The sequence below is a fragment of the Malaclemys terrapin genome, chromosome 3 (assembly GCF_027887155.1).
Source record: "Malaclemys terrapin pileata isolate rMalTer1 chromosome 3, rMalTer1.hap1, whole genome shotgun sequence".
Lineage (NCBI taxonomy): Eukaryota > Metazoa > Chordata > Testudines > Emydidae > Malaclemys > Malaclemys terrapin.
The window spans coordinates 79,425,240-79,449,212 of record NC_071507.1 but is presented as its reverse complement, the minus strand read 5'-3'; the positions used below and the strand labels follow the sequence as shown (position 1 = coordinate 79,449,212).

Here is a 23,973-nt window from a genome sequence, read left to right as displayed (position 1 = left end):
TTGTAGGACTATATATAATAATAAAAATCTCTAGCTCTTATCTAGTACTTTTCATCCATAGTTCTCAAACCCACTTTACAAAGGAGGATAGGCCTTTGATTTATAGATGGGGGAATAAACTGGTACAGAGAGGTGAAGTGACTTGTCTGACATTACATAGCAGGTCAGTTGCAGAGATGGAAATAGAACCCAAGTCTCCTGATAAACAATTCAGTGCTCTACCATTGTGCCATAGATACTAGTGAGGCTGCATTAGGACTGTTGTACTCCATTCAGGTTAGTTTAATATTCCAAGCTATGCAGAATGCTATGTGTCTCCACGTGCTGTTGTAGTAATAGTAGTTAGGAGGAAGGGTATTGGTGGTTGGCCTCCTTTTCCATCTTATTTGGAGCAGCTGTCATTGAATAGCAACTGCTATCTCTCTGTGCCCTCAGTTGAACAAGGCCCTTAAGCACATGCTTGAAGTCAATGGGACTTAAACACATGCCTAAAGTTATGCACATGCTTAAGTGCTTCATTGAATTGGGAACCAAGTGGAATTTTAGTCCACTAAACTTGCACAAGTGAAGCGTTTTTGGCCTCCTTTACATTGACCTATCTGAAGGCCCTCCAGTGCAGTCCTAGCCGGTGTCTTACGTGGTTCAGAGGGCCTTTTGTGCACCCTAAACCGTATTTTGCGCTGAGAATATAACAGTCGTTCTGACTACTGCTGCAGAGCTGAGCTGAAAAGAATATTATAAAAATGAAAAAAAGATGGTGGGGATGTAACTAGGATGATAAAAGGACCCAAGGATCTTTTGTTGTTCAAATAGGAAAGAGAGAGTAGGTTTTATCTTCCTTTGAAGTGAGGAGATTAAGAGGTGACTCCATGAGGCTAAACAGCTTTCAGTAGGGAATAGGGTCCTATAGAGGAACAAAAGGGCACTAACTTTTAAAAAAGGGCAGATTACTAAAGGGATATAGACAGACATTTGTTGTGCAATGAGAAGTTAATATTTTGCAATTATAGCAGCGCCTTTTATCTGAGGAACTCAAAGTTTTGCCAACATTAATAAACATAATAAGGCCTTTGTGGAGTAGGTATTATAATTCACCGTTTATGGATGCAGGAACTTGGAACACAAAAAAATTAGGTGGCTTGCATAAGCTCATATCACACAGTAAAATAGAGTAAGTGCTGGGAATAAAACCCAGGAGTCTGGACTCCCTGTCTTATGTTCTACCAGTAGACAGTACTCCCTTCGAGAAAGTATCTTTTTATAACTCTCTTTGTACAATTCCATATATATTAACATTTTTTAAAAAGAAACTTCATAAGTATCCTGATAAAAATATTGTGGGCTATAGAAGGGAATAGATTTCTATATGGACTTCTTTGACACTCCCCTCTTCTAAAAATAGGCCTGTTTATTTTGTTTAGTATTATTTTGTGCCTAGAGTTTGCAGGGTCTTATGATATTTTGGCTGACAGCCACTGTTCTGAGGCTGCTTCAGGAACATGTGTTGAGGAAACCATAACTGGGTTTGTGAGGTTTTGTGTTTTAATGTCTTCTGGGTTTTTTTCAGTGAAAAGGAACTTTCCCAGCAGGGATGGAATTGATTATTTTGTCAGGATCCCATAGGGAAATCAAGGAATTCTACATTTTATTTTTTCCCTCAAAAAGGAATCTCATGAGATTTAGATACTACCATGATAAATTCTTTAGAAATGCAGAAAGATAGATGGAAATTTGAGACTCTACTGACACTTCTAGAACATTAGTTTTCAGTCCCTGGCGCGCACACAAGTTTTGATACTTTGTGACTGAGTCTTTAGGTTCTTGCTTCCAGTCCTGGCTCCCTCCCCTACATGCTGTTAATTGCCTCCCTCCTTCCCTTTCTGTTGTGTGCACTCTAGCTGGCGCTGGAATTTGGGCTTCTCCAATCCCCAATCTGTCAGTATTCCAAACTGCTTTGTGGTTTAAAGCACATGGTCAGTGCCTCTGATGCCATATTGAAGTATTGGTTTAGTACTGATTCAGAGACACAGGTGCTACCTACTAAATCACCAACATCAAATTCTGCCGTATTCTCCCACATTACAAATTATGTCATTTTTATGTGTTGTTTTATGGTAGTGCCCACAATTTTCTAGGCATCTGCCATACGTAGTAAGATAGTCTCTGCTCCAAAGAGCTGTATGTTGGGTCTGCTCTTCTTCCACAGTGAAGATCCATAGGCTTATAGGGAAAAGTTTGGCCAAAAAGATATTTTTAGCATAAGGAGCTGCAAATTTGGAATTTTTCCATTCTGACATGGGTTTGAATGAAGGCCAGTTCAAAAAATTATTTCCTCCTTTAAGTAGAATATCAGATTTGCAGCAGCCACTTTGAGTGCAGAGCCACCAGTTTAGGGAGATGTCTGGGTTTTCACATATTTCCACACAGTGTATATCTGCTTATGTAAAAGTCCCAGAGCAAACATTAATATTCAAGAACATAATGGATATGGGTCTCTCTCTCTCTGGAAGATTTTAAATCCATTAAAAGACTATGGTAGTTTGGGGACAGAACTCCTACTCCTGTCTGTTTCTTTGCTAGTTACAGGGAGCTGTTTGCCTAGTTCGGAACAATGGAACAGAAACTATTTATCCAAAATATGAACAGGGTGGAAGCACATGATGGCATGTCATATGCATGTCAGGGAAGAAAAACCATTTTGGACACCTGATTTTCAGTTCCACTATGACACAGGTTAGCAAAGACTTACATACAATCTGCTGCAAAATTCTTTAGCTATTTACAAAGTAAGAATCACTTGATGGATCATCTAGCATAAGAGGTATATGATGACCATACTACTGTATAACCATATATGGTTATACAGTAATGTTTCAGGTTATTAAATCTAGTCAAATTATTTGTTGTGAATAAATGTAGCTCTCTGTGAATTGATCCAAATTTCTCTGAATAGTTTGTAAACAAATTTCAAATGTTTGTAAACTGTTCTCTTTGTTCAATAACCATAAATGGTAGGCTACAATGTAGAATTGTAGAGAGAATGACTTCTGTTATCACAAAAAGAACAGGAGTACTTGTGGCACCTTAGAGACTAACAAATTTAGTTATCACAGTTTCTCTTGCCACAGAAGAGAAAAGATCATGCCTTCTAATTGATCTGTGTTTTCAAGTGATCCTGATGTTCAGCTGGTGACTTGTCTTCAATTGGTGACTTGTTTCCTCCACATAGAATAGTCGAGAGGGGCATTTCAGAATATAAATTTAAAAAAATCTACTTAATCCTCTGTCAGATTTCAATTTTGGCACTTTTGATAGGTGACTTTATCTGCACCTGTTCATTGATGTTTCTTAGACTGGAATATGTGCTTTTTTGGTGTGCTTTTTCATAGCATGGCATATTTTAAATTACAGGGATAATCCATTGTGGATCACTCCTTCATGTTATCTATTATATTCTTGGACTTCCATCACAAAAATAAATGTGTTTCAGACAGTCTAGTTAAGGATGGTATTCTGTGTATACTCAAGTTAGAAATAACTAAGGAGTCTGTTCTTTGTTTGAAGGGGGAACAAAGAACCCATACATGGCTAAATAGAGTATAGGACAATATATCTGACTGACTCCATAATCATAAAATTCCTGAATTAAAAACCCAGACAAATGCCTTTTATTTATTCCTTAGTGCTCAAAACTTGCTTTTTGAAAACAATCATCATGGCATATTATGCAACTGTGTGTGGAAAGTCCATCATATTTCACTGACATTGATTAATTATAGTCATCTCCAGTTTCCCATTGATGACTTGCAACTTTTCTCGAAGTGATGAGGAAAGGGAGATTTTGGCTTAGAGATTTTTGTCAATGTGTGGGGGATTTTTGTTCAGTCCCCCTCAATATGAAACTAACAGATAGTTGCCTCCTGACCTCGTATTTGAACAATGTGGATTTGGAAATCTCTCCTACAGTCTTTCTCTAACCAGATCCACATAGAGAGATCTGAACTATAGGCAGGTAAAGATCTGTATTGCTTTCTGCTGTCTTCCTTGTTTGTAGGAATCTCTTGAAGAGTATAATTTAGCTGTATAATACATAAAGCATAATATAGATTATTTCTACATGTTAATGCTGTATATATTTTCTTTTTTTAATGAAAATTCCTACTGGAATCTATAGGGCATGTTTATCTTTATTTCTGTAGGATTTAATGTAGTAAAAATAATATGTAATGACACTGTCAACACTGCTTACAAAATAATGTGGATATCAAATAATGTGGATAAAACACCTGCTTGTTTTTACTCTAAAGCATCTTTCAATGGCATCTTAGTCTAGACTATCCTTACTGTAAAGCCATATAGGAAGTTCAAACATCACATCACTTTAATTGGAAATGAGATACCGACAAGAAGTATGAAAAGCAAACAGGGCATGATTTATTCAGTATATACATTAGATTAATACAGGGCTGATCATTCCAAAAACTTGACACATTTAAAACCATTTTGTGTTTTGTGGCACCTTACATGTAAACAAGTTTCAGATACTGTATGAATCAATGAAGAACGGGAGTAGATACACTCAGTACAGTACTATATTATTTTTATAGGACTGGAAGGGCCCTCCTGGGTCATCAAGCCCAGTCACTGGCTATCGCAAGCATCCCCATCATAGAATCCCATCCAATACTCCTATATACTGATGATGCCTTTCAACTTTGTGTGATCAGTCAATTTCATTAGCATACTTCTACTTTTTGTGCCAAGATTATCAATGAAAGTATTAAATAAGATCAGTCCCAAGACCGATCCTTGAGGAAAGCCACGAGTAACAGTCCCCCCCCAGCACAATGATTGTCCTTTCAGCTTAACCCATTGTTATCTCTGTCAGGCTGTCTGGAGTGGCTTAAGAGCATGAGTACCAACCTCAAGGCAGACTTTTAAGAAGCAGGGCATAAACCCCAAACTGGTTGTGAGTTCTCTCCTTAGATTTCACCAACCAAGTATGAACTTCTCAAGCACTATAACAGCCCTAACGTGAAGTCACAGACTGAAAGGGGGTTATGTGATGGCTTTGGTAGTATAGACTTCTGTGATGTAGGGACATGTCCGGGGCTTACCCTGCACCAGAGCCATTCTCCTGGTAACCTAATGAGCACAGCTGCTCCTGATAGAGCTGGACTAGCTCCACCACCAGGCCAGACCATCCACGACTCTGTCGCTGACGGAGCACCATCCAGATGGATGTGAACATCAGCTGAGGCAGAGGGAGGGGGCCAGAAGCTGCTCGCCTGACCTGGGATTGAACCAGCACCCTTCAGGTGAAAGGCTTGATGTCCTGTGCAATATTCCAGATTTAAAACATAAGCTACAGTAAGCTTGTCCAAGTCATTAACAAAAGAGTATCTGAAACATTGAGAATTTTACTTTTGTTGAAAGTTTAAATGAAAACTAGCGGATTCAATTTAAATGTAAAAGGAAAAAATCCTTAACTGCCAGTATGTCATGTTTCATTTTTTTATATGATTTAGAACAACTGAAATATTAAACTCCAAGAATGGGTTTATTTATGCTGTCAGACTCTTAAGTAAATCTGCTATAAAACTTACATTCTATACTCTTAGGAAATTCTAGTGTTACACACTTCAAGGACTTGCTAGTTTTCTGGATTGTTACTAGGGTGTGCGTGTAGGAGGAAAAGATCCCTGGCGGCTGGGAAGAGAAGGATCTGGGTTGGGAGCCTTAATAGGAATCATTTCAGACCCGCATCTCCATTTCTCTTCTGGTGGAAATTATTCATGTTTGCTTGTCTCTATGCCTAATGTTTTCTTCTTTCCCCTGGTACTGCATCGCAGTCTCCCTATCAGACAGGAAAGAGACAGGAAAAGGTGGCATGCAGCTAATATTGTAGGAAAGGAAAGAGCTGGAACTTGAGGAGATATTGGAACCAAACCATCCTCATGGTGTCTGGATACTCTGGAGGATAGGGCAGTAGACAGGGATTCAGGAGATTTGAATTCAGTTCCTGGTTTGGCCATAAGCATCCTATGTGACTTTGGGCAAGTCACTTACTCTACCTTGTCTCAGTTTTCCATCTGTAAAATGGAGCTAATACTTTTCTGCTTCATAGGGGTGTTGTGAGAATAACTCCCATGATGATGTGCTCAGATATTATGCTGATGAGGACTATGTAAGTACCTAGACAGAAATATAGGGCAGTGGTTTAACAGCATGGGTTGTCTGGAAGCTGAACAAAGGGATGCTGTGAGTCTGAGGCTGTCTGCTCTCTTAGGGTATGTCTACACTGCAATTAGACGTCTGCAGCTGGCCTGTGCCAGCTGTCTTGGGTTCACAGGACTGTTTAATCACAGTGTAGATGTTTGGGCTCAGGCTGCAGCCCGCGCTCTGAGACCCTCCCACCTCGCAGGGTCCTAGAGCCTGGGCTCCAGCCTGAGCCTGAGTGTCTACACCACAGTTAAACAGCCCCGCAGCCCAAGCTCCGTGTGCCTGAGTCAGGTGACATAGGCTAGCCACGGATGTTATGTTGCAGTGTAGACATACCCTTAGAGGGAAGGGAACTGAGTGGTGAGTGAGGGGGTGATAGCAAGGGCAGGAGCAGAGATGGTGGCAGGATTCCTGCTGTAAAGGATAGAGAGAGACTGAAGTTGAGTTTTTTTTAATCCCGGTCTTTCAGCATTGACTTCAGTAGGGCAGGAAAATAGGAAAACGAACCCATTTGAGTTTCCACACATTAGTGCATCCCTAAATGACTGGTTCAGGGGTCTCATTAAATGAATGAGAAAAATGGTTACTTTCAAGGCTTTAAAAATACCTTTGTCAGCTGTGTTGCTTGTAGCTGCTTCAGACTGTCCACCAATGTGAACCCCTGCCAATTGTAAAGGATAATCAATACTACCTGTGTTCTTCAGTGTCATCAGTAATAAAGGCACAACAATGCCCTCATTCTTAAAAAAGAGGAGCTTGTGTTTGGTCCAGCATTATAATGTCTGAAGCTTATCTGGAAATGATCCATCTGATCAGCCTAATACCACAAAGAATCCTCAAACAGTACTTCCTTTGTCTATCTGCAGTGGCCCAAGCACAGAGTCTTTATCCTAGTCATCAACAAAGACTCTCAATTGCACAGGAAATAACACTCATGCAAGATATACTCTTTAATGAAAGCCACCTCACTGCTGGTTCTTCCCTCTGTTGGTGTTAGATTGGGTGCAGATCTGGGGGGGAAAAGGAGTTTGATCCTCTTATATAGAATATTTTGCTTGATTGTGAGTGTTTTGGAGAAGCTTGTTATGGTTGTCTGGTTGTCTTTTGTTAATGGAACCGATCATTTATTTTTAGAGAGAATATTTAGATCTCAGTTTGTTGCCTGAGCCTGTGGCACATTTACCCCACGCCTTTAGGGATAGTGTAGCCAGCTGTGGGAGGATCATCATAGCAAAGGGTTGCACAGCATTGAATGCATGTCAGTACAGACTTGGTCCTGCTAGTGAAAGCAGGGGGCTGGACTCGATAACCTTTCAGGGTCCCTTCCAGTTCTAATGAGATAGGTATATCTCCATATATTTATTTATTTGGCTAGAGCCAAGGATTGGGTCTGGAATATTTTAAACAAAATTTACATTATTTTGGTGGTGATTGATGTAAAGCACTCAGGGCTAAAGGCTTTTTCCCTAATCCTTCTTAAGATTTTATTGTAGCATTTGTTGAGGGCAATTGCGTTAAAATGATTCCATCCCATCTCAGTTTCTTTCATTGTAAACAGCACAAAATCCATAGATTGATGTGGCAATAAAAGGTCAATTCTTTGTTCTAACATAAAACTACTATAAGAAAGTGTACACAGAACGAATGATTATGAAACAATAGACACATTTTGGCCCTACTACTTTCAGCTGAACTCTGAGGCAGTTGCTTCAGTATCTTTAAGATGCTCAAGAGCCAGCATCTCAATTTCCCAATCTATGGCACTTGACTGCAATGCTATGCCTCACCAACTCTGTTTTTTGGGAACTAGAAAATGTAACAAGTTAGAGCATGCGGCCACGAGATTATTGTTTTCCAGGTTCCTATTGATAGGAGTTTTAAATGCCATTGGGTGAAAGGGACATTTTCAGTCACATCAAGGGCCAGCAAAGTTGCAGTCTTCTTGTTCTCAAAATCCATAGGATTTGATATCGTCTTCATAGTCAGAAATCCAGCAGTATTGAAAACAAAACATTAGTTTTCCTGTGATGTTTGAGATACCATTCTCTTCTCCATGCTTTCAATGTATTTAATCATTAGACTTATATAGGCTTTGAATTCAGAAAAGTAGGTACTTAATGGGTTTGATTCTTCTTTGCCAACCTCAAGTGCACAAAAATCATGAATCAGGCACCAAAATATTATACGATTGGCTTAAAAATCATGACATTTTAGAAAATGATAAATTTGGGGTTATTTTTGTCTGTCTTCTGGTTTTTCAGTATTTGGGGTATGTTTTTAAGCTTTTCTCTGCAACCTTGAGGACTAGAAACGTGCTGTTTTTAAAATGAAAGTTGGCATTTCTGAATAATCATGTGGCTTCAAGACTGGAGCTTTAAGATACCAGGTATCATGGCAACAATATAACACCACTGGATTTAATTGATCCACCCCTCTCCCCCCGCCCTCCCCCCGATTCTCACCAGTGTAAGTGATAGGGCAAATTGAGGCATGTGAGTTTAGCAAGGTCTTAGTTGAGGACAGATGACTTTCCACTTTGATTATCTTATGCCCTGTTTTGCACAAAGACTTTCCAATTTATCCTCTAATGAGGTCTAGAAATGATTCGTTCTGACATGCAGGGCCTCAGTTTGGTGCCAGCGAACTTTCTATCCTTGGTGATGATAGTGTCTGTGAAGCAGATGGCAGAGCATAAATTCATGGTTGTGCTGTAAAGGAATCATTTCCCCCCAGCTTTGTTTTATAATTTTCAGCTTATTATTGCAATACCAGCAAGACCCTCAGTGAATTCCAGAGCTTGTTGATGAATTGGGGAGTTAAGGTGAAGGCTCAAACATTTAAATAAATAAAATATTGAAATAAATCAATCCCAAATAAAGGTCAGAGATAATGCCTCTGTTTCCCAAACACTAACAGATTCTGCACCAAAATAATGGTCATTATAACCTGTAGCTTGCTTTCCAGATCTAAACAATTTCTCAATTGATTACCTAGTGTGATAGCAATGTAAACAGTTCATTTACTTCTGTTTTTATATGAAGCAATTTTGAAGTACTTAAGATGCAATTTCAAAGCATCAGTATATAAAATATAAGGTAGCAATTGCTTTTTACCAGCCATCAGTTAAACTATTTGCTTTATTTTTGGCTTGCATCACTGCAGGAAGGATACTTATGCTCAGTGTAAACAATTACAGTTAATAACTAAACATAGTACTTGGCTGCTATGTACATTGCATATAGTTACATTTCCTAAGAAAAGATGTATTTTTGCTGTTTGTATTTTGCTGCTTAATAAACTGATAGATAGGCTGGTGGTTTAAAAAAAAAAAAAAGGAAAAGGAAAAGAAAAGAAAAGTTCCTTTAAAAGGTTGATTAGAGAAGACTGCAGGATTATAGTGACTAACACAGAAAGGATAAAAGATTGTTTGGTTTTGAGAGAGGAGTAGCAGATGAGGCCAGCAACATTTTTATAAAACACCATCAGAACAAAGTATTTTGAAATGTCTGGTAGTAGAAATTAATTGAATGCCATGTACACTTGCAAGTATGAAACATAGTACATCTGAGAATTAATGAGACAGAGAGATAATAAATTGACCTTTGAATTCCTTCATCTGTATTTCTTCCAAAAATAACCTCTATGATATCCTGAGGTCTAAGAAGATAAGTGTAGGCTGGTGAAACAACTCGACACAAAAACACAGGGTTAGCAGTCATGTTACGGAACAACAGTTAAAGCATCGGAATGTAACAATGTTTTTCTTGATCAGTTCAAGGTTTCTAACCCATAACTCTAGGTTAGACAATAGCCTCTCCCTGCCTGTTCCTAAAACAGTTAGGTTTTATACCCCCCTCCTGAAGCACCTGTGTAAGCCTGAGTTGTTAACTGCTTATTTGCCATGGTAGTGTCTCTGTACCCTGTCATACTTACTTACTAAAATGGTCTCATTTTTTCATGCACATTTGAAAAGACATAGGATGCCAAGCACTGAACAAAAACCATAAGTAATCATTTGGGGCCTGTGACACTAAGCATTCATGCCTTGCACACCATTGTAATGATCTTTGTACAAAATATGCATTGTGTGGTATCATTTGAAAACTAATAATTCACTAGTCAATAATATCATAGTGAAATGTATGTAGTGACATTATATGTAAAGATATGAATATCCCCTGTATGGGAGAGATTCCAGAAGACTGGAAAAGGGCAAATATAGTGCCAATCTATAAAAAGGGAAATAAGGACGATCTGGGGAATTACAGACCCGTCAGCTTAACTTCTGTACCTGGAAAGATAATGGAGCAAATAATCAAGCAATCGATCTGCAAACATCTAGAATATAAGTAAAAGTAACAGTCAGCATTGATTTGTCAAGAACAAATCATGTCAAACCAACCTGATAGCTTTCTTTGACAGGTTTCAGAGTAGCAGCCGTGTTAGTCTGTATCCACAAAAAGAACAGGAGTATTTGTGGCACCTTAGAGACTAACAAATTTATTAGCGCATAAGCTTTCATGGACTACAGCCCACTTCTTCGGATGCATATAGAGTGGAATAAATATTGAGGATATATATATACACACATACAGAGAGCATAAACAGGTGGGAGTTGTCTTACCAACTCTGAGAGGTGTCTTACCAACTCTGAGAGGCCAATTAAGTAAGAGGAAAAAAAACTTTTGAAGTGATAATCAAGATAGCCCAGTACAGACAGTTTGATAAGAAGTGTGAGAATACTTACAAGGGGAGATAGATTCAATGTTTGTAATGGCTCAGCCATTCCCAGTCCTTATTCAATCCTGAGTTGATTGTGTCTAGTTTGCATATCAATTCCAGCTCAGCAGTCTCTCGTTGGAGTCTGTTTTTGAAGTTTTTCTGTTGTAATATAGCCACCTGCAGGTCTGTCATTGAATGACCAGACAGGTTAAAGTGTTCTCCCACTGGTTTTTGAGTATTTTGATTCCTGCTGTCAGATTTGTGTCCATTAATTCTTTTGCGTAGAGACTGTCCGGTTTGGCCAATGTACATGGCAGAGAGGCATTGCTGGCACATGATGGCATACCTTTGACAGGGTAACAAGCCTTGTGGATAGGGGGAAAGTAGTAGACGTGGTATATCTTGACTTTAGTAATGCTTTTGATACTGTCTCATATGACCTTCTCATAAACAAACTAGGGAAATGCAACCTAGATGGAGCTACTATAAGATGGGTGCATAAACTGGTTGGAAAACCGTTCCCAGAGAGTAGTTATCAGTGGTTCACAGTCATGCTGGAAGGGCATAACAAGTGGGGGTCCCACAGGGATCAGTTCCGGGTCCTGTTCAGTATTTTCAATCATTTAGATAATGGCAGAGAGAGTACATTTATAAAGTTTGCGGATGATACCAAGCTGGGATGGGGTTGCAAGTGCTTTGGAGGATAGGATTATAATGATAAATGATCTGGAAAAACTGGAGAAATGGTCTGAAGTAAATAGGATGAAATTCAATAAGGACAAATGCACAGAACTCCATTTAGGAAGGAACAATCAGTGCACACGTACAAAATGGGAAATGACTGCCTAGGAAGGAGTACTACGGAAAGGAATCTGGAGGTCATAGTGGACCACAAGTTAAATGAGTCAACAGTGTAACACTCAACAGAGGGTCCTGTGGCACCTTTGAGACTAACAGAAGTACTGGGAGCATAAGCTTTCGTGGGTAAGAACCTCACTTCTTCAGATGCAAGCACTTTTATGCCCACCCAAATCCAGGGTCCTTGGTCATCTCTGCAATGCAAGAGAAATCGAAGTTCACTAAAGGTGCTCCTAAGGACGAGCACACTAAGATATTACATCTGTATGGACAGATTCAGACTGACTTATACACATGCAACTACCACTAACAAATTTGGTTAAAACTGGAGCAGCAGAGGGTAGGAATTTTCATAGAAGTCGACTAGTTTAGAATAATTCCTCTAGGAATACTGCATGGTTGCAAATCATAGGCTAAAAGTTCCAAGGCTCACTGATTTAAAATTCCCAATTGAGGCCTGCAGGCTTAGCTTTGTATGTCAACAGAAGTAAATAGTTTGACATTATAGATGTCTCTGATGTTATCCAGTTCCAATCTGAGTAATTTAGAGCAAAATACTGTAGCAAACACTTCCCTGTTTGATAAAGTATGTTATTTATCTTTCCTTGATGACCATCCAACTTTCTTTCTTTCAAGAAAAATGTAACCCTGTTTATTAAGTAATACCAACTTTTTGTACTTTTGTATTTAGCTGATAAATTTAGAAGGAAACTAGAAGAACTGGAGCGAGAGAAGAATTCTTTAAAATTTCAGCTTCCTTCCAGGCATCCTTTAATTATCAGCTTCTTGGACAGATTCAGTGTACAAGTTCAAGCAGCGTTGTACTGGGCTGGAGATCGGTAAGTTCACTGGAGCCTTATAAAAAGGAACTGTATTTCTGTTTTTCTTGAAGTACTGTGTACAAGTTATGGCTAGATTTTAATATTTAATATTTAATATAAAATTTTAATGTTAATATTATTTGTTATAAACTATTGTATTTCGAGAGACACTGTCAACTTGAATTATTGGAAACTAATTATAAGAGATTTGTTTTCTGATGGGGCGCCCTCTAAATTGTATGTCCTAAGTATTTAGAAAAAAATGTTCATGAGGGTTTTTCTATTCCCCTGCTGAAGACTAGGGCCTTGACTACACTTGCAAGTTACAGCGCTGTAAAACCACCCCCAGCGCTGTAACTCACTCTCTGTCCACACTGGCAAGGCATTTGCAGCGCTGTATCTCCGTGGTTGCAGCGCTGCATGTACTCCACCTCCCTGAGAGGAATAGCGGGTATTCCGCCGCGGCGGCAGCGTGGCGGCACCAGTGTGGCTGCCCAATGCGCTGTGACTGGCCTCCAGAATTATTTGGCAGTATCCCACAATGCCTGTTCTAGCCACTCTGGTCATCAGTTCAAACTCTACTGCCCTGGCCTCAGGTAACCAACCATGTGACTCTCCCTTAAAATTCCCCGGGAATTTTAAAAATCCCCTTCCTGTTTGCTCAGCCCGGCGTGGCGTGGAGTGCTATCAGTGAATCTTTCCAGGTGACCATGCCTCCACGTGCCAAGCGAGCCCCAGCATGGAGCAATGGCGAGTTGCTGGACCTCATCAGTGTTTGGGGGGAGGAAGCTGTGCAGTCCCAGCTGCGCGCCAGCCGTAGGAATTACGATACCTTCGGGAAGGTATCAAAGGACATGATGGAAAGGGGCCATGACCGGGATGCCCTGCAGTGCAGGATTAAAGGGAAGGAGCTGTGGAGTGCCTACCGCAAAGCCCGCGATGCAAATGGCCGCTCAGGTGCTCCCCCCGGGACCTGCCGATTCTACAAAGAGCTGAATGTGATACTTGGGGTTAACCCCACCTCCACCTCGAGCACCACCATGGACACTTCAGAGCCGGGGTGGGAGGAGGAGGAGGAAAAAAGGAGTGAGGATGGTGGGGCGGATGGAGACTCCCCGGAATCCCTGGAGCCATGCAGCCAGGAGCTCTTCTCGAGCCAGGAAGAAGGTAGCCAGTCGCAGTGGCCGGTACTTGGTGGAGGACAACAGAAGAGTAGGTTCCCGGTAAGCGTTTTTTTTTTCTGGAAGGAATTTTTTCGGTGCGGGCTCTTTGGGAGAGGAGGGTTAGGCATGCATGCCTAAATGCGGAATAGCGCATTGATGTGGTTTATCATATCGCGGTAATGAACCTCGGTAATCTCTTCGAATGTCTCATCCAGAACGTGTGCAATGCGCTTGCGCAGGTTTATCGGGAGAGCCACCATGGTCCTTGTCCCAGCCAGGCTAACGTGTCCGCGCCACTCTGCCGCGAGGGGTGGGGGGATCATTGCTGCACACAGGCAAGCTGCAAATGGGCCAGGGCAGAAGCCGCATTGCAGTAGAAGACCCTCCTTTGCTTCCCAGGTCACCCTCAGCAGTGAGATATCGTCCAGGACGAACTTCTGTGGAAAATGTTGGGACAGTGTTCAGTGTAGGTGCCCCCTGCAGCTGTTGGCTCTCCCCAGGGCACAGAAACCCAGAGGACAGTACAGCCCTGAAACAATCCGTCCCCCTTACTCACCATTTTGAGGCTCCCGTGGGTTATGTGTGCTCTGTTTGGGACAGGAAAATTATGCTATTGTGTAGATAGACCCTGTGTGTGCCCTCCTTAAGTGCAGGGGAAATCATTACTCTGTCTGCTATAAACAATGCTGCCTCTGTTAAATGTCGCATTTTTCCTATACAGCTGCAACAACCTTGAGACCTCAGCCGTCCCTCTTATCGCTTGCTCAGAGACTGCAAAGACTCAAGAAGAGACCGTGAAAAACCAAAGAAGACATGCTGCAAGAAGTGATGCGGCAATCTATTAAAGAGAATGAGAAAGCACAGGACTGGCAGCAAAGCACGGATCGGCTCATAAGCATCCTGGAGCGCCAAGCAGATGCTATCCAGGAGCTCATAGCTATGCAGAAGGAGCAGTAATGCAAACGCCCCCCCCCCCAGCCCTTGTCCCAAAACTCTTGTGCCCCACTGTTACCTCCAACCCACTTTCCCCAACTTCCGGGTTCTTCACACCACCAGCTGCCTCCAACACCAGTATCTTCACCACCCAGCCCTGAAAACCCGACCCTTACCCTCTGCACTCAACCCCCATCACCATGCAGTATAGCTATCCTGAAGTGCAGCACTCACTGCACAGCACACCAGACAGGACATACGCGAATCTGTGATTGTACTGTTCCCCACTCCACCCCCTTGTTTCTTTTCAATAAATATTTTTTTTTCTTTTCAATAAATGGATTCTTTGGCTTTGAAAACATTCTTTATTATTGCATAAAGTAAAAGACTCCTTAGCCAAGGAGATAAACAAGCACTGCAAGTCTGCTTGTCTGCTTAGCAAACACTGATTCCTAAAGATTGGAACTACTGCACTTCACTCCTGTGCAGGGCACCAGATATCACTGCTGGTTTTCAGCCTCAAATTGCTCCCTCAAGGCATCCCTAATCCTTGCAGCCCCGGGCTGGGCCCCTGTAATAGCCCTGCTCTCTGGCTGTGCAAATTCAGCCTCCAGGTGTTCAACCTCGGAGGTCCATGCCCGAGTGAAGCTTTCACCCTTCCCTTCACAAATATTATGGAGGGCACAGCACGCGGATATAACCGTGGGGATGCTGTTTTCGGCCAAGTCCAGCTTCCCATACAGAGATCGCCAGCAGGCCTTTAAACGGCCAAAGGCACACTACACAGTCATTCGGCACCGGCTCAGCCTGTAGTTGAACCGTTCCTTGCTGCTGTCAAGGCTCCCTGGGTAGGGTTTCATGAACCACGGCATTAACGGGTAAGCGGGATCTCCAAGGCTCACAATGGGCATTTCAACTTCCCCTACTATGATCTTCCGCTCTGGGAAAAAAGTCCCGGCCTGCATCTTCCTGAACAGCCAAGTGTTCTGAAAGATGCGTGTGTCATGCACCTTTCCTGGCCAGCCTGTGTTAATGTCAATGAATCGCCCACTGTGATCCACAAGCGCCTGGAGAACCATAGAGAAATGCCCCTTCCGATTAACATACTCAGATGCTAGATGGGGTGGTGCCAGAATAGGAATGTGCATCCCATCTATCGCCCCTCCACAGTTAGGGAAACCCATTTGTGCAAAGCCATCCACTATTTCCTGCACGTTCCCCAGAGTCACAGTTCTTCTGATTAGGATGCGATTAATGGCCCTGCAAACTTCCATCAACACGATTCCAACAGTCGACTTTCCCACTCCAAACTAGTTTGCAACCAACCGGTAGCTGTCTGGAGTTGCCAGCTTCTAGATTGCAATAGCCACCTGCTTCTCCACTGGCAGGGCAGCTCTCAATCTCATGTGCTTGTGCCACAGGGTGGGGGCGAGCTCCTCACACAGTCCCATGAAAGTGGCTTTTCTCATCCGAAAGTTCTGCAGCCGCTGCTCATCACCCCACCATGACGATGTGATCCCACCACTCAGTACTTGTTTCCTGAGCCCAAAAGCAGCGTTCCACGGTGCTGAGCATGTCTGTGAATGCCACAAGCAATTTCGTGTCATACGCATTACGCGGCTCGATAGCATTGTCGGACTCCTCACTCTCACTCTCACTTTGGATCTTAAGGAATAGTTCGACAGCCAAACGTGACGTGCTGGTGAGGCTCGTCAGCATACGCCTCAGCAGTTCGGACTCCATTTCCCGCAGACAGATCATGCTGCACAGAAACCGTTGAAAGATGGTACCAAAGGTGGATGGAAACAAAGGGATTTCTGGGATGTGAAGTGATGCATCACGGGGCGTTGGGACAGGACCCAGAATGCCCCGCACCCACATCCCCTTCCCACAAACCACGGCGCCAGAATGGGAAGAGGTGCTCTGTGGTATAGCTGCCCATAATGCATCGCTCCCAATGGCGCTGCAATTGCCGCAAATGTGGCCACGACAGTGCGCTGGCAGCTGGCAGTGTGGACAGACTGCAGCGCTTTCCCTACTCAGCTGTACAAAGACAGGTTTAACTCAGTGTAGTACAGCTGCAAGTGTAGCTGTACAGCTGCAAGTGTAGCCAAGGCCTAGAAGAGTCTTTTGTGCAGGTCTGAGAGCAACAGTACCAACCACGGTCAGACCTAGTTCTTGCTTTTCACTCTTATCTCTGTGCATACGACTCTCTGCTGTCTTTTCAAATTCAGCTTGGCTATTGTTTTTATTGTTAAACACGTAGTCTTTTGCATTTGACAGCACTTTGTATATACTTTCTCTGTTTTGCTGATAGAATGTACTCTTCCTCAGGCTCTGCAAGAAGGTATTTAAAAATCTTTTAGGCACAGTAATAGTTTAAATAGGGCTAGCTGGAAAAAAAAAATCTGTTTTGTGAAAAATGTTGAAATTTTAAGACTTGTTTTTGTTCCACAGTGAAATAAAATCAAGGTCTTTTGAATTTTTCATGGGGGGGAAAAAAAAAAGAGAGAGAAAGAGGAGCAAGAGAGAAACACTCAGCCCAGAACAGCCATAGCTTGCTGGTTAGGGATGTGGGAGATCCAGGTTAAAGAACCTAAGTCTCCCATATCCCAGGTGAGTGCCCTAACCACGAAGCTATTGGCTATTCTGGGCTTAGTTGGTCTGTTGGTCAATCGATCTATCTGGTTTTGATGAGAAATTCCACACTGGATCAGAAAGAACTTTTCCACAAAAATTTCATCAGAATTAATATATTTCTGTGAAAATGTTAGGTTTTAACAAATTCACATTTTCTGATGTAAGTTTTTTGTTTAAAAAAAAAAAAATCCTGGTTGGAAGTAGCTTTAAGTTACTCATAGTAACACAAGAGCAGATTCAGGATATTCAGAGGAAATATGATTTCCAAGTTTAAGAATAACCCTTGTTACAGTGGCGTGTTTGTAGGTTCTTCACCAGCCAGTCAGAAATCTTCACCCTTTTGAGAGCTGTATGAAATGTCACTTAGCAAAAACAAGGACACTTCAGAGCTTCTGGGAATCCTGTACAATTTGGCTGGTGAGGAGGTAATGATTTGTAATCAGTGTAAGGCACATACACATTAATGGTCTAGCACTTTAAAATGCTACACATAGATGGTTGCTTCTTGTACTTTGTTTTTGCCTAAGTACGTGTATATAATGGTCATGGAACTTTGTGTCCTTGCATTCTTGCTGATCTTTACATTAGAGCTAGACTTTTCCAGTCATGTGGGATTCTTTTCTAATGTGTTTATTTTTACTTAATGTTTATGAAACAAAAAAAGCATTCAGGTGCACCTAAAAGTATCATTCCAACAGGCCCTCTTGACTGCTCGTTCAAAACATTTTTTTTTTTATTACCCATTTCCTCCTCTCTTCACTAACTTTGATGTTGTATCGCATCCATCCTGCACCACGTGTCTTTTTTTCTCTCTCTGTTGGATGGTATCATTTGTAATCCAACATTGCTTTTTCATTCTCCTTAATCCCATTTGTTCTCCAGCAATCTCTGTGATAGACTCCCGAAACAAAGTCTATTCTTCCTCCATGGTGGAATATTATTTGGAAATCGCTACAGAGTAACTATTAGCAATCACTTCATCATGAAGCTTATCACCATTGAAGCATTTTGATGCAATAGATATCCATCTGTGGAACTCTATTAAATGGAACATCATTGTTGCTATTAAGAGTCATTGATCAGTTTCTGGAGCAAGATTAGCACTTCTAAATATATGTACCTCCCAGATGAGTTTAGTCAAGTATTTCTGAACTAGAAGTGATCCAAGGTTACCCTGTCACCCGATGGATAGTTAAATGTATACATACGGCAATTCTTGTGCTGAAACCAGGTAGCTGTTAAAAATAGGCCATATGTAAGAAGCAAATTCTAATAGACACACACCATTATGGATTTCTCTTCCAGTAAGCTGTGTGGTCCCAGTACCACCTCAAATCTAATTTTGTCATGGCCAATTCTTGTGTTCATATCTCCGAAGGTGGCAATATGAACTTGGGGTGATACAGTGTCATCTAACATAGCATAAAAGCATCTTTTTCAGCATCAGAACTTGCCTCAAGTGGAGCATACCACATGTCCTACCTTCAAACTGAAAATAGCAGCTTTCAGCTGTCGAGAATAAACCTGTCAAGTCAATAATACAGATTTTGTTCTCGGGGACAAAACCAGAGCAACACCAGTGTGCCTATCAGATGTATTGCAGGCATTCAACAATCAAAAAGTCTGACCCACTATGAATCAGAGCTGTGCTTGTGGTGTTCAAATTCCACCCTGTCTCCTGTGTGCTGCCTATATCAGCTTTCAACCTTTTCAGTTCTTCAGCCAGGAGAGAATCATAGAATATCCGGGTTGGAAGGGACCTCAGGAGGTCATCTAGTCCAACCCCCGGCTCAAACAGATCCCCACCAAAATGTAAACAACTTAATTCAAAAATGAATCCAGCAAAAAACAAGCTGGTGATTTGAGAGGAAGTGATGCTTTCAGTCAAACAATTATAAAATGATAAAGCACCTTGTTTTGACAATATTCCATCAGATCTGCTAAAGGTTGGTGGCCTGGATTTAGTTCACTAGCTTCATAGAGTTGTCTTAAGAGTTTGGGAAACTGGGTGCATTCCAGAAGATTGGAAAAGGGGCTGCCATCATTTTAAAAAAAAAAAGTCATCAGTTTGTTCAAACTGTAGGGAAATAACGCTGCTGTTAGTCCCAGGGAAGGTGTTCATGGTCTTACTACTGAACTAACTGATATATTGTGTCAGCCAAAAAAAAAAAAAAGAGACAACCAGTGTGGTTTCCATACAAGTCAATCTAAGATCCATGCTATATATGTGTGACAAAGTGGTGTCATAGAAATTTCTGTTCGTTCCAGCTGAGGAATAAGGAGAGACGGACACAGCTAGCCAAGCAAGGAGCCCCGGGAGGGGCGATCCGTTTATTTCAATTGCAATTGGGTTCGAGCTCATAAGTCAGCAAGAACAAAGAAAACACTTACACCAAAGCATTATATGCAGTTGCTTACGATAATCTATTGCTCTATGATTGGCCAAAATTTGCCATCATTACCATACATAATTAGCAAGCTACGTGTATCTGCCCCTCTTATGACCCCTTATTGTTCATCTATTTGCCCCCTCCTCCTTGCTTATTTTGCAAACTAAGCAGTTAGCTATCTACAGGACGCAGGCACAGAAAGGTCCATTGTCTCCAGGTTTGGAGTTTGGCTATATTTCCTCTTGAAGGAACTTCCTGACTACCTATAGCTGACCCTGCATTTTGTCCTTCTTCTTTCTCCCATGTGTGCGTGACAAATTTGCCCCCTGGCAGTTAAGTAGAATAATTTTATATCAGTGGGAATGTTCTTAATGTTTTCTCTGAGTGCTGTGTGGGTGCCTCGGTTTCCCCTATGCAGTTCTTAAGTATCTAGGTGGTGGGATAAGGGGGTGTGATTTTTGCAGAGCCCGAGAGGGCCAGTGCGATGGTGCCTGCACAGAGAATGGCCGACACCCTGTCTCCTGGCAGCTGATGGCTTGGGCCCCTCCTCTGCAAAGGTGCCAACTGAAGGTGTTGGAGAACAAAGAAATCAGGTGACCTCCTGGCCCGGGAAAGAGCAAAAGGCGAGAGGAGGGTCTGGAGAGTTGTCAGTTTGGAGCTGGCTGGGAAAATGGAGGGGAGCCCAGACAGGGCTCTGGCCTCCCTAGCCCCCCAAGTTGGACCTGGCTGAGGGGGTTCTGTTGTCTGTACCTGCAAGACCTGTCTTGGACTGTGTTCCTGTTGTCTAAATAAACCTTCGGGTTTTACTGGCTGGCTGAGAGTCATGGTGAATCGCAGGAAGCTGGGGGTGCAGGGCCTTGTTTCCCCCAAACTCTGTGACAATAGGCTCTGTAGAATATTACTGAAAAACAAATAGAGTGACAAAAGAAAGTTAACACTGTGTTTATAGACTTTGCAGCTGCTTTTGACTTAGTGTATTGATCAGCACTGTGGATACTATTATGCCAGTCTGGGGTGCCTCAGGACTTGGTGTGCCTAGGGAAGAAACTACCACAGTACTTTTAGCTGTGTGAGGATCTACGGTTATATTATAGATTAGTTTAAGTAGAAAAAGGAGTACACCAGGGATGCATTCTTTTACCTACATTATTTAATGTTCAAATAGACTATGTGATGATAAAGGTGATTGAAGCCAAAGTAGGAGGTATGAAGTTTAAATATTCATCATTAGAGGATGATGTTTCTTTACTTGGAAAAAAATACAGACCAACTACAGCTAGTGCTTGAAGAGCTGTGGAAAACTGCAAAATCTGTGGACTTAAGATCAATGGTGATAAAACCAAAGCTATAAAATGGAAATGAACAACCTACAGGTGCTGCATGTAGATGGCAATGATGTTAAATGGGTGAATAGTTTTCTGGATAGTCAATTGACAACAGGATGTTCTATATCTGAAGAGGTCACACATCAGATCAGTCTTGTGTCAGTGGCATTTCAGTGTCTTCAAAGGCTGTTTGGGCAGCAGGATGTGTGTGTGATAACTACGATACAAGTGTTCAACGTGGTAGTGATGACAACTGTGCTATATGCAGCAGAAACAGGGCTGTTAAAACAGCTGAGGAGAGGAAACTAAACAGTTTTCAGTGTCAAAGTTACAGCATATTCTTAGCATCCAATGGTTTATCACAAACAAGGAAACACTTAGATGAATCTGGCAAGCTCTAGTTTTGTACCAGTTCAGAACAAGATAACTGCAAAGGTGGGGTCATGTCCAGTGTGCAGAAGAAGGTGTGCTTTTACAGAAGGAAGTAGAGGCCAACTATGAATGAGGTTGGAAGATGCATTTCTGAAGGATGCAAGCCTAAAATCTCCCATGCTGACTATTGCTGAAGGAGGATTTACAAGAGGCCATTCAAGATGGAAGTCCATTCTACATGCAATCATGGCAGCAACATAGCCATGTGAATTTGCTGCTGTTGCATCTGAGATGTGTCTGCAAAATGGATATGATTTGCCTTTTCTGTGTGCAAGATACTCATTTATGCATGCAGTCAAATTAATTGTATATTTATTATGTATAACAGATATCTAAGTAATTTTGCAGGCTTATCTTAAGAAGTCATGTTTGAAAATTTGACCTTGACAGATGTATTTATTTGGGACCACAGTTTTTCAGTGAGATGTTAAAAATGCACCTGTAATATTTATGGAAAACCCACATATACTTGTATGCATAAATGGACAGAGAAATGCCATTACTCGTTTGCTTGCACAAATATAGGGAAATACATAAGGAAACATGTCTGCACTATTTGCAGGTTCATTTTGAGAGGCCCATTATAAATTTGGCACTTAATGTACTGTATTGATTACCTTAGGGCCCAATCATACAAACATTTCTTACTGAGCATAGTGCTTACTACTGTGAAGAGTCCCACTGACTGTAAATTTGAAAGAGCTTTCTGTATAGGAGAGAGGCCAAAGTCGGCATCATATAGCACAGACTCTGGCTGATCTCTAGTGTGATCTCCAAAAGCTGACAAGCCTCAGAAACGGTTCCAGATAATTTCTAAATTTCATTTCTGAAGATTTTTCTCAATGGTGATGGAAAATTGCATTCCTTAGCCATTCATCCAAGACAGTGATGAGTGAATATGCTGAAAAATGAAATGGCTGGGGGAAGCCTGAAGCTATACAAGTCATCTTCTTCCTCTTTCCTTTGAGATGCTGTAAAAACAGAGTCAGTGTTTGATAAAATAAAGGGAATATGTAAAGGAAAAAGCACTCTGGTTTCTTAAATAATGTTGTTTTAAAGATTAAGACACTGTTTTGATGATGGGCCATCACAACTCCTAGGGTGGCACGGTACATTTCCTTTCAATCTTCCAGAACTGAATACCCAATAGTCGCATTAAATATAAATGTTTGTCATTTTTAAAGGGTTGGAAGTGAAGAAGCACAGCTCTGGCAAAAAAATGAGCAAAAGCTTTTGAGTCCTGCTTACCAAAAGAGGATGCAGGTTTCAACCACAAAAAGAAACCAGCTTCTTCAAGAAAAGCAATGGTTGCAGGTAAGAAGAAAAGTAAAGTTGTGGCAAAAACCACTAGTGGGGGGAAAATGTAGCTTGTGGGCGTTCTTGCTGAATTAAACAAACTGATAGTATAGCATACTGCTTCTGTGCAGCAATTAGAGACTTGGCTGTAGTCCAGCTGATTATCTCAGTGATGACTGGCCAGGGGTAGTGTGAATCTCATTGCAGACAAGGAGGAGTTGAAGGCTCAGTTGCTCATGTGCATGCTTTAGCTTTCCTCATTATCTTTTAAGTATACTCTTTATGTTCACAGGTCTGATTTGCTTTCTCTCTGCTTCACTGATCTTTAGAAGTTTTTATTTGAAGACAAAAAGAGAGTTTTGAAGAATACAATCTCCTAGTCAATTCTTTTCAGATTTGATTATCAGTATGTGATTTGCCAGCTTTTGTTCATGAAAGATGATCCGTACATTTTGTAAGGACACAGTGATTCATTAAAAAGTCAGCATTTGCCAATAGTAACTAAGCACTGATACTTGAGATTACCATGGTCTCCCTGTCCATTTAGAATAGGAAGCATCTGTGTGGTAATGGTTACAAATGTTAACTGTTTAAATGGCTGCTGCTGTAATGTTTGTGTAAAAATAATTGCAAATTCTTCAACTATAGGTTAGATCCTTTATTCATATCTCCACCACCCAAAAGGCTCTATTCCTTATTGCCTAAGAATGAAACCCTCTTTTCTGTAATATTCCTGATCAACTTTAGTGATTACACTGCAGAATGAATTATCCTGGAGGGCTAACTAGAGGCTTGCAGCCATACTCTTCTGATCTTTACTTCAGGGCTCCTTGTTTATAATTTTGTTCAGTGTGTCCCGTGGTAGGAAGAGGTGAGGTGAGAAGCATATAAATTAAAGAAACAGAATTTCTTAGATAATGCTAAATTAAGGTCCTTTCTGTCATCTCGCGTGGCTGCCCAAGAGGACATTAAAGATCCCATGACACTTCTGGAAAAGCTCAGGAGATAACTGCAGTTTACTAGCCAAAATGTCCATTCTGAAAAAAATAGGTTTCAGTCCCCCAAGAATGCATGTGAACTATTCTTAAGTGTAGAGTAGCTTTCTCTTTTGCTTATGCAGGCTCTGCAATATCCGTATCTAATTAATTGTAGTGTACTAGGGTTACCATAC

The 23,973-nt window shown here is 41.4% G+C and overlaps 1 protein-coding gene across 1 annotated transcript in view; it reads left to right on the top strand.

Moving 5' to 3' along the window:
* Positions 1-23,973, top strand: part of DISC1 (DISC1 scaffold protein) — a 357,611-nt gene that overhangs the window by 76,732 nt on the left and 256,906 nt on the right. Inside the window, 2 exon segments of the mRNA XM_054024187.1 lie at positions 12,494-12,641; positions 22,691-22,820. Of these exon segments, the coding sequence (XP_053880162.1) occupies positions 12,494-12,641; positions 22,691-22,820 (278 nt within the window).